Source organism: Mixophyes fleayi, chromosome 6, assembly GCF_038048845.1.
Source record: "Mixophyes fleayi isolate aMixFle1 chromosome 6, aMixFle1.hap1, whole genome shotgun sequence".
Lineage (NCBI taxonomy): Eukaryota > Metazoa > Chordata > Amphibia > Anura > Limnodynastidae > Mixophyes > Mixophyes fleayi.
The window spans coordinates 47,672,179-47,684,607 of NC_134407.1; the positions used below are offsets into that span (position 1 = coordinate 47,672,179).

Consider the following 12,429-nt stretch of genomic DNA (forward strand, 5'->3'; position numbering starts at 1 on the left):
TACAGTGATATTTTAAAAGGATATTACAATCAAAAGTTTGTTTAATTTAAATTCATATTTATACATGTTTTATAGACATACTTCAAAAGAAGATATTATGAACTTTTATTGCTGTAGCTAGAGATATTTTTTTTCTCTTTTGCTTCAGGCTACATAAGTGAATAGAGGAAAATATTTCATAATGATAGAAATGACTGTTATGCAGATTTCTTTTAGAAATACAATTGACTTGCACAGGGCCGATGCTGGATTGTCCAGCACCTTCATGCCCTTCACTCCCAATGTGCTAATACTATACTTTTTCCGATACCCGCTCTATTTAGAGCAGGGACTCGGAACAAGTGAGACGTCACCCATGGGCGGGCAGCCTGGCTGGGTGCTCCAGTAAGTGCAGCACCCTCCTCCCGCGCATACCATATTCCGCTGGCCCTGGACTTTCACATGCAGTGATTCTAGTTCAATATAACAAAGACATGTATAATTGTCACATTAATAACAGGATGGAGTCTATATTTTGGTTACAAGCCATCTCCACGTCCCAGGTATAGGGGATTCTGTCCCAGTCTGGTGTGACTAATTGATTCAAGGTGTCAACGTCAGGGAGAGAAAGCCTGTATAGTGAACGAGGTTGATCACATGATCTATTTGATGAGATTTGCTCCTGAACAGTTCATTGTGAGGTTTGGTAACAACATAATCAGCCAGCTAGGCCGGTTCCACTGCCTCTCCATGATTATGTTGTTGCTATGCAACATGCTGCAGTGAGATGGGCTGCTCTTCAATTGTTCTGTCCTTCAGATATTCTAATTGCTATATACTAAAAAAGGCCTCAACGTAATGCCTGTGATCTGTGATCCTTAATAATAAGAATGAGCACTTTATCCCTCCTGCTACTGGGTAGCAATGGAGTCCTGCAACACATGCAGATTGTCACTTGAAAAAAATGTCAATAACTCAATTTTTTTCAATACATAATTGCCTTAGTTGCCAACGATCCCTAAGACAGTCCCAGGTTTTAAAGATTTGACCTTGGAAATCTTCAACCCAGGAAATGTATTTTTTTCTTAGTACTGACATGGTCAATAAGGGCCTGACTCATTAAGGAAAGTAAGGCAAAAAAAATTAGTACGCTTTCTCCTGGACAAAACCATGTTACAATGCAAGGGGTGCAAATTAGTTTATTACTTTGTGCATAAGTTAAATACTGGCTTTTTTTCATGTAGCACACAAATACTTGATAGCTTTATTTTTACATTGAAATTTAAAGTTGATTAGGACATGCCCTACCCCAACTATAAATCAGCCATCATGTTTTAAATTTACCTCCCCCTCCAACGCAATATGGCCTTGCCTAGGTGCAAAGTTACTCTTTTTTTTTTTTGCTTTACTTATCATTAATGAATCAGGCCCTAAAACTACCATCTATTATTATTCTCTAGGCTTTAAGACCTTACTGTTTATCAAAAAGGACTATTTTAAATGCAAGAAAGTGTACTATTATCAAACTCAGTAAATTGACATGATGGGGATTGTAGTGCTCCAAGGTCCACTGAGACAATGTAGAGTGTAAACTATGTACATGCTTTGGCTCAGCAGCAATGTATCCCTAGGAAAAAATGTCATATGCTACCAACCATGATATGTAACAGTCATGAAACTATAGTATCTGTTCTTTATCTCCTTAATGATGGAGGAGGCGGGTGGTACCTTAAGATTTCATCATAGAGAAGTCTCAAAGTAAATGTACAAGAATTTCCCAGCTCCAACAATACTTTTTAAGGCATTTTTACAAAATCTTGTACATCTTTAACTTCGATATGTTTCTAGTTTGACATGATGGTCTAGTTTTACTACTGTAAATTAATGCATTGCAATTAATAAAATTCGTTTAGCCCATTCCATCATCCCATTGTAAGATTCACAAACGTAACTACACAGATCTGTCATGCTTGCCTAAGCCATCAATTCTGCAGAGGTCCACAGTTTTGGTTTAGCGATGAGCAAATATATTGAACTAATAAGCAGGGGCATTCACCAGGGGTCCAAGCGTGGAGTCTCAGACTCTTAATACAGTTACCCAAATTATTTAAAAAATACTTACTTGCTTTATAACAAGGTATTTGATACCAAACAATAAATTCTCTCCTTCATCTAGTATGCTTATGGTACACAAAAGTGGTTGAGCCTTGGGGTAATTACTACATTAAAGAAAATCAATCCTAAGTGGATCAACTACAGAGTAATGTAGAAACCATGTAAATGTAATATGTTAACATAATGCAAATCTAATCGAGTAAATGTAAGTAATGTAAATAGCACACTTAGAACATAGCACAAGCAAATCCACCTAACCCTCAGTATCACATAACCTAAATAAAATGTTAGCACCTGGGACGAGAAACAAAGTTGCCGCCCCCCTAGCCCTCAATTTAACCAAATGAACCTAAAATATTGATAAACTGCGCCCTCCCTTCAGCGTTGCGCCCTGGGCGGCCGCTCCTATCGCACAGCCCTAGTTACGACCCTGGTTTTACAACACGGTCAAAAGTCTATGATAAAAGCTGATCATAATGCCAAATTCTGACTACAAGGGCTACACCAAGGATGTGTAAAGGTAGAAATGCAATGATATATGTAACAGTCCCTTCGGATGAATGTGCTTATGTGACATCCCAGAGTGATATGAATGGAACCACCTCTCCAGCAGGCTAGTGTGTAACACTGGGACCAAATAATGTCCTCACCTGTGCACTGGAAAGGAGGCTGTAGCAAGTAATGTATTCAAAAGCAAGAGCCTGAGTTCCAAGAGGTTGATGCAGGAAGAGGTTGGTGACAACACTATGTGAGGTAGTGTGGGTTCAAGCGTGTAACCGAGCCAGGTGCTGTCAGCCTGACTGGTCAGGAGTGTTGATGTCCACTCTGAGAAACATCCAAAGAAGAGCAAGTGTGTTATATCTGTCAGCACCATGGTGGGCAGAAGGTAAGTAGGTAAAATAGAAACCATGTAGTGAGGTAAGATCAGACCAAGAGGAGAGACCATGGTATTGCGGATACTGAAGAAATGAGAGGCAGAATGACAATCCCAGGATGAAAGAGAGTCAGCTCAAGGGCCATTGTGTGATAAGATACTACTGTGATTTATCTAACCAAGTGCTGTGCAGGTAGAAAAATGTAATAAAAGTAATGTTTTATACCATCAGAGAGATGGTCTGACACCCATTCATTGTATCATTGTACTGTGCTACCATACCTATGTCAGTTCCTTTATACTGCTAACCTTCCTTTGTTACCACACCTGAATGTGCAGGAGCACATGACCAGTTAACTACTCCACTGTACCTGAGCTAGACCTGGTTGACAAGTCCATAACTAGGTGCCTGAGATTATACACCTAAACCAGCCCACAGAAGGACAGGGTACATATGCATACAAAGCAATACAGTTACATATTTGCAAAACTGTTCTTAAACACAGCAGATATTTTGGCAACATACTGTATATAGTACACCTGGAATTTGTATTCTCCTTGCAGCTCTAAAGTCATCTGATCTGTGGATATATTATTATGTCACATGCTCCAAGTAACAATCAGGACTAGATTTAGCATAATAACAGGCACTACACAATAGGTGCAGAACATACTGTCGAAGTCGTATAATGTGGCATATTGCGATCGCTCTGTAAAATACGCACGCACACACTCGCATGACAACATTTAGTTATTTATGTAATTCATATTCATATTGGTTCCGTCACACTGTAATTTAGTTATTTATGTAATTCATATTCATATTGGTTCCGTCACACTGTAATTTATAAGCAGATAGTATTTGGTCTATTATTAGTCTTTATATATATATATATATATATATATATATATATATATAGTGATTATATGTACACTTCAGTGATATTCAAGGTTCAGGTTATAGGAAAGGTATCATGCCTAGTATCATATTAAAACCCTAATCATCAGCAGCTGTCCGGTTCCATCGCCGAAGAGATCGCATATTGCATACTCTAGTTATTGATGTTAGGGAATAAACCTATGTATGATGCTGGCTATAAAATGCTAATTGTAACTGGAGAATTGGCGGGAAGAAATGAGCTCATCCCCTGGAGAGACGACCCCCTCCTTTGGATTCCTTAGATTGAATCAGCCTATGACCTGTTTACCCTGGAGACACCCTTTGTCTGGACCTATAGAAGCAAGCTACGTCATTCTGTAACACTGAATGTGTATATATGATCATAGCTGTGCACCCAGACCTCAGACTTCACTGATCACAGTATTCAAAAGGTGAATCACTGTCCAGGGGTGGTTAGCGCAGCGAGCGCAACGCGATAAAAGCGCGGTATGTATGTAACTTTTGGTATTGGCTGTACTGTACTGTTCTTTATATCATGACAATGTATTGAATTTTTGACTATTTACATCTGCTAAAATAAATCACTTTGTGCGTTAGAAACACAATACCATCGCCTATGCAATGCTTATTTGAAAACGATAGAATTACTTTAATAATACTGAAAAGCACCTGTTTCCTAACACATTGGTGTTAAATTAACTGGATGGGGGAAGTTTAACCTGATTTTCTTAGGGGGACTGTTCTGTGACAGACTACAAAATGCTTTGTGTAAGAGAGGTGTGGTTTGTGGACAGGGAGAAGCTTTGGTTGACAATTGTAATGTTTTGCCTACAGTTTCTAATGATATAAATCTGACCCTGCTTATAATGTAGGGCCTGACTCATTAAGGAAAGTAAGGCAAAAAATGAGTACATTTTCTGCTGGACAAAACCATATTACAATGCATATCAGGGATGCATATCAGTTTATTATTATGCACTGGCTGTTTTTTCATCTAGCACACAAATACTTGATAGCTTTATTTATACACTGAAATTTAAGGTTGATTTAGAACAGTGTTGGCTAACCTGTGACACTCCAGGTGTTGTGAAACTACAAGTCCCAGCATGCTTTGCCAATATATAGCGGCTTATTGCTAGAAGGGTATGCTGGGACTTTCACAACACCTGGAGTGTCACAGGTTAGCCGACACTGATCTAGAACATGCCCAACCCAACTATATATCTGTCCCCACATTTTAAATTTACCTCCCCCTCCATAACAACATGGTTTTGACAAGGTGCAAAGTTACTAATTTTTTTGCTTTACTTTCCTTAATGAATCAGGCTTGTAGTGTATAATTTTGTCCTCAGTGCATTGTTTTGTTAGGACAAATACATATCATATAAAAATGCTTACAAATCTTCAGAAATGCTGCAGCTAATGAGGGTAAAAAAATGAGGAGTGATATTTACCTCGGCTAAGTAAAAGCATGATCACCAGAACAATGTATATTTTGTGCCAGACAGTATTCATCGTATCTTTTAAAAAATTCTTTGGCCTGTGATCATATCAAGAGGTAGCACAAGAAGTGCTCTAATAGCTGCTCACATACTTTTAGATAAATTAAATCCCATTTACACAGACATGCATTGCATATACTCTGTACAACGCTGCAGAATTAGTGGAGCTATATAAATAGATGATGATGATATATAGGGATCAATGATCCCTACGTGAATACGCTGGTTTTCAGTAAACTATATCACAGATATATTCTGTGATTGCTCTGTGCATGATCCTATGATAGGATCAATGATATGCATGCTTACAGCATTTGCGTTAAATTATTCCTAATGTGTAATCTGTGTTAGAGCAGAATGGACCACAGTGGACAAATACACATAAATGGGTAGTTAAGTACTCAGAAATGTTGAGTTTTCCTCTTTACTCCCAGTGTGATATATGTGTTATATCTCTGTGCCCTGTGTGTTATGTACTGTACTTTATATGAACTGTGACTTGCAGTATTGTGTACGGGTTTTGTGTGTTTTATTTAAATAGTGGAATATTTCCTTGGCATTACCAGACAATAACGTTATAATTACATTCTATTGTAATGCTTCTTTAACATACTTGCTAATGTACTTTGAAGTTTTGGTGCTTAATAATGTTTATTTGGGTTGTTTTATTTGTATTGGATTTTGAGAGATTGTTAAACAAACCACTTGTGAAATGGTGCCCTTTACCCTACATACCGTCCTGAAGTCCTCCTCAAACTTGTAGGCCCCACCTCCTGTGGCACACAGTGTAGTGTGCAAGCTGGAGAAGTTCTTCTCACTCCCCATCTGAATGAACCTATGCATAGCGCACGTGGGGAAGCGGATGAAGTGCAAATTGCCCTTTCGGCCGCATATGGTTAAGTTTTTCAGTTCCAGGTGGACATCTCTGATTCCAGTTTTACCATAGGCTGTGTTTGACGTCAAGTATTTTCTTATGCTTTTCAGGTTTTCAACCTCCTCTTGTTCTTCTTCTGCAGTGATGTCTTTGGGTTCAAAGTAGACCAATTTCACCAGGGTTCCACCAATATCCATACCAAACCATGGGAATGCTGTAAGAAAATAAAAAATCCAAATTAGACTGACAAGTGCATTCAACAATTCAACATTGCATACTAAGCAGTCTTATTAAACACTGGAAGAAACACAGTTTGTTTCCTATGTCCAGTGTGATTTCCAACGCCTTGAGAGTCATTGTTATAGGCACCATCTAGAGAGTAAGTAGATGTATAAAGGTTTACTATCATAGTTCCAGTTAATGCAGCATTCCAAGTTACAATAGAAGAAAAAATCACCCTATTCAGGGCTCCCCTCACCAGAGTTACTTTATGCAGCCATTTTCCCAGGGCCCCATGGGTCATCTCACAGCCCCAACTGAAAGCTTGATTAGAGCCAAACCACCAGCCAGGCTACTCTAATGCATATTTTCTTACATTAAAATTACCCTCTCCCCCAGTGTAAGCAGGACATGGATTATGAGATATAGAAAGGGAACAGCGGCCTCCTGAGTCTACCAACGGTGCCTGAAGACTCATGTATCAAGATAAAAAAGGATATATAATGTAGGGGGCATGTATAGGAGAAGTAGTGTAAATATAGTGGTATGGTGGAAAGGTGCCGGGTAAAGCCATAGATGCATGGACAGATCGGGGCCGGGATCCAAACCAATATGTTGCCTTTGCACCGTGCGGACTAATAAGAAGCTGTAATCACATACATAGCACCTTCTTTTTGGCTACCGGCTGACAACCACCTCTGCCGCCATTTTACATTGTGAACTAAAAAGATTTGCAGGTGTTATAGTATCCGAAATAGAAGTGCCCTGGGGAAATCTGTTTAAAATGCAGTTCCACTAAGGAGAAGCACTTGGCCAGTGAAAACTGACCAAGTAACTGAAAATGCTGCTTTAAGTGGAATAAGAGAAAGTCATACAGGGGTAGTTGGGTGAGAAAATTAAGTGTTCATATCGCCCTTAAAGCAGAACTAGTTTAAAAAATATATTTTAAGACTCCATGTAACTATTCATACACATGAAACCTCTATGAACACCCCTCTCTGCTTTTCAACATTCTGACAAAAAAATCCCTGCCAAATACAGGGATCAGCATTTACAGAAGAAAGGCTCCATTAAATGTCCATGTGTATTTTGTCTAAAACCTGACCAGATGCGCAGTATCTCATTGCTTGTTCTGTTTTTGCCAGCATTATGCATTTCAAAAATACAATAAAACTATCCTAATATCATGTCCTGTCGTCATGGCCTGTTGGTTGGTGTATGGTCCATACCTGCTTAGAGTACTGTATTCATAGATATAATAGGCTACAGTATTGTACAAACAGGGAGAAAAATTGAACTTGCCATGACAACAATATTGCAACATACAATGATACAAAAGGTGGCTAAAGTTCCTATGTAATCTGTATATACTGTAAGTGTTGTAAACTGATATTTTCCACGTTTGGGTCACAGGGCAATATACAGTAGACAACATCTAACTGCTAATTTAAATGTTTTGGAGATAGTGAAGGATTAACTCAAATGTTTAATTTGCACAATAAGAGATTCAAGAGGTATAATATATCCTGGTAACAAAAGAAAAACGAATTAAAAAATTAAATAATGTCCCTAGAAAATTATATTCAGTAATCCAAGTCACAGAGGGTATTAATGTGATTGAGAGTATTTCTCCCATTGGCTTTGTTACTAAACTGGCAACATGAGAACAGTCTTTTGAGTTTTTTAAGGCGAGAACTGAATGCTTATTACGGCTTCTCAGCTTGTACGAGGGCCAACCAGGCCAAGGCAATGTTGGACAAGCACACCCTGCTTTCGAATACCCTGTTAACTTGGCAACTAATACGGCCAAGTGTTGTGATTCTAAATATAGTGATGATAGTATAATGAACGCATGTAACTTTTCTCTAATGACAGGGTGAAATCATGGGCAAATTATTACAGTAATGCATTTAGCTTTAAAGACGTGGCCAGTTTCAGATGTTCCCACAGACACATATAATATTTAAGGGATACCTCTTTGCTCTCAGCACACTGTACACACGACAGTGCAGCCCACTTAAAAGAGCAGCCTCACCACTTTGTACATCAAAAACGTAGAAACACAGTGTGCATTAAACATTCCCATCATATCTGAATGGCTGCATCAAGAAAATACTTGACAACTTTTTGGACCTGACCTCCAGAAGATGTTGAAGGGCAGGTTCAAGTGAAAAGTGAGGGGCACCCGGTGACGCGTTATTACAGCCCTGACCCCCTCTTCTCAAGCCCGCGACGTGTAGCGAAGGGCTGGGCCAGGATGACGTGATTTTCAGGTAATCGCATCATCAAGGCCACTGTGCCGCCCACTTTATTAAGTAAGGGGGACCGGAGGGTTACCCTTAATCCCTGAAATTCGTGCCTCTCCCAGACGTTCTAGGAGTGGACAAGTATTGTCAAGAACATACAACACATCCTGCATGCTTTCAAACTTCTCCAGGCGTTTATGCTTGGTGAAGCAACGGTAACCACCACTGGCTGGGTAGAACTCTCAGGTTGTTAGTTACTGGATCCCTGTGGTTCTATTAGCTAGGTGAAGGGGGTTCATTCACAAAATGTTTAATCTACCTGGAGTTTTTCATGCTATTAATAAGTAATTATTAAGTAAGTACAGTATTTTAGGTCAAAACAAATAACACAATGTAATGAATGAATGATTATATTGTCACAACATGTATTATGTACTTAGAAAATTTGACCTTCACATAATCGTTTATTTATAAAAAAAAAAGAATGTATAAAACACAAATATATATTACAAATTTAATAAGATTGTTTTCAGTTTATTTCCATGATCTCAAATAAATATTATTTTTGCAATAAAATAAAGAGAGGAACGAATGCAAACACGTGCCTTGAAATTAATTTTGTTCTGTGCACCTAGTTTCCGTACAGTCTTTAATCAATCACGTGGCAGGTGGCTTCTGAAAGGATGAAATCTGATCTAGGCTTCGGCTGATAGCTATCTGGGGGAAAGGTCTAATGTGTATAATACAACACTAGAAACATGAAACCAAAAACAACCTAACAAATTAAACCGGTAATAGAGCTTGTTCATGCTATGTATAGATGCATTTAGTAAAAAGTGTTCATCGGTCAAGTGTAAGTTAAAGTGAGGAAAGGAACTGTTTATTGGCTGATATGGGAAGATAGCTACATATTTCCAAGATATTAATAAATAGCCCCAATTTTCTGCAATATTGGAAATTAGAAGGACCAAGGCTGGTTCTAGACCAGTGGTACTCACAAAACTTTTTTTAAGAGCCACAAATAAGTACAAGTGGGCCACAATCCGATTGAATTAATAGTGTACTAGTGGTCCACTCCACACCATGCTTGGGCACAAAGAGTCTGCTCCACCCCCACCCTGAAGAACCATTCTGCATACAAAGCACTGCCTACTTGTATGGTGGTGGTCAAGGGTTAGTTCATTATATCATACAATTTACATCAATGAGGCAGACTGCGTACATTTTAGCACTTAAACTAATGACAAGATTCTAACAGGACATTATAAACAAGTACTTTGTGCACAAATACATGGCTGGGAGCCTCATGTAAGCTCTACCTAATATATGTTTAAAGTGTGGAATTTTACAATCTTTGGTATTCAATATGTTTCACTTTAAACACATACTATACATGTTTATAGATCATATGTCATAGCTTTATAAAAATGAGCTAGCCCTGCTGACAAAGCATAAACATTAATTTTACACTCAAATTATCAGGTGACTCAGGTGAGTACTTCCTTAAGCAAAAAAAAAAAAAAGAGAGGTCACGTGTTATCCAGATACTTTGAAAACTTTACAAAACCATATTCTGTGCTGCATCTGCAAATGGTTTCATATGGAATTAATGAAAGCATTGTACTGAATAAAAATACTGCAATTATTTTAGAAACATATAAAATCAGTTGAAATGAAAACAAATTATAAAAAATGGAGTTACTCCCATAGCAGAAAATTATTTTTTAAAGTGGATGCTAAGATATATAATGAAAGAGTGACAGCCAGGGACCCAGAACGGAGGGAAGGAGGTCCCAGTCTCCACTGGGCAATTTTAGGTGTGGGTCCGTGGCCTGCTGCCACGAGTGCCAAAGTACATTAATTATGACAGAATAAATATGAGTGAAATGGTACCGATTATAGGGAGATATTACCTCAGAGTGCGGCTGTATGATATAGAGAAGTCATGAGGAATATACCACATTACCTCAGAATATAACGGTATGACTGATAGACATAGCATCTGAGTGAGTGAACCCAGAGACATCTTACTGGGAGCAGAGAGGCTGCAAACATTGAAGTGAGAGGGGCGAACAAACACTAGCCAGCATAGTGCCAGAGCAGATTGAGTGATGTCAGCTCCAGAGAGTGTGTGAAACATTGCTGAGTGAGAATTGATGTGCACTGTGGCACCCTGTTAACTGGGACTGTCCTGTTAACATATATATATTTACTGTTCAAGAACTGTGCAGGAGGAGATGTATATGTGTACATATTTACTTTATTATTGCAAATGTTTAAGACTGTGCTGAATTGAAGAAGGCGTGTAAATAAAGAGTTTCTATTTTTCAAGATAGAAATGTTCTGGCGTCCAACATACTGCGACGACTATTGCACTGCACCACCAATCAGCAACACCTGTGTCCACACTTAACAGACATTGTAAAAGCTGCATGTGCGGGAACCCTGTAGTCACTTATGCCCACACCCAAGAGCCAGCCTTACCCTTTTTACCAGAACATACCACCACACCCACAGCAGTATTAGGCAATTTATCAAACTGCGAAAACCAAAGCTTCAGAATGGCATTACTTGTCTTTGTTATGGGACAAGCTGAAGCCTCTCCAACTTTGCTAAATCCCTCAATGAATCATAGTTCACTGCCCATGCACCGACTTACTTGTGTATGCGTATAGCACTTACTCCTTTCACTGACAACGTTAGGCTGATCATGCAATAGGGGGCTCTTCACCGGGACTCCCAGAGCAGCCCCGACATGGTAAATAGCATTGGTATTTCATTATGTATTGCTGCAAAATGCAGTGATACATAATGGCAGTTACCACCACCCCATTGGCTCCAATGATAGATAGACCCCGTCCGCACTCTACTAATTCAGAATAGAATTATCATTTTGCAGCACTTTAAAAATAAATCTATTACCTACAAATCTGCAGGTGTAATTTCAATCCACATAGTCGCAAGCCTAAAAATTATACTCTAACATAATTTATATCCATTTGTGCTACTGTCCATTTAAAAGATAATATGCCGTACCTATAAAAAGTTATTTTTAGTATTATTTTAGAAGGAATGCATTCATCTCACTAAGAACAGCTACATGGTGCACATTCTCAATAAACCCTAAACTAACATCACAAAGGGATATTTGTAAGGATTTTGTAAACAGAAGCGATAAATGTATCACACAAGCAGCGCTGTTATTGTGATTAACCCATTATGCCAGCTAAAGGTCACATGGTAATAAAAATAACTGCATCATGTAAAGAAATCCAATGCTTTCTCATACTGTAGATCAGAGTTCAATTGTATGAAGTGCATATAATACTCTCCAGGGTGACATTTAAAGGTATATATAACTAAGCAGTATTTTTCCACAAGAACATGGTGGTGCATATAATACAAATATGTTCCATAAGAAAAGGAATGCAAGTTAGACTAAAGAAAGCAAATATCTTGTTGCCATGATTTACAGTACAATTTTTAATGTGTCCCAAGTTCTTTAATAAGCCTATGTTCAAGCCTGTGTTCACTAAAAGTACATCATGGTACATGTCACAGATTGTCATAGTTCACCATCTATTTATTTATCATCATCTATTTATTTATATAGCGCCACTAATTCTGCAGCGCTGCACAGAGAACTCATTCACATCAGTCCCAGCCCCATTGGAGCTTACAATCTAAATCCCCTAACATACACACACAGACCGACAGAG

General features: G+C 38.5%; 1 protein-coding gene across 2 annotated transcripts in view; it reads right to left on the bottom strand.

The window, feature by feature from the left end:
- Positions 1–12,429, bottom strand: part of PANK1 (pantothenate kinase 1) — a 39,036-nt gene that overhangs the window by 19,343 nt on the left and 7,264 nt on the right. For both annotated transcript variants that reach the window (XM_075216415.1, XM_075216414.1), the window contains exon 2: positions 6,107–6,459. In XM_075216415.1, coding sequence (XP_075072516.1) covers positions 6,107–6,459 — 353 coding nt within the window. The remainder of the gene's footprint in view (positions 1–6,106; positions 6,460–12,429) is intronic.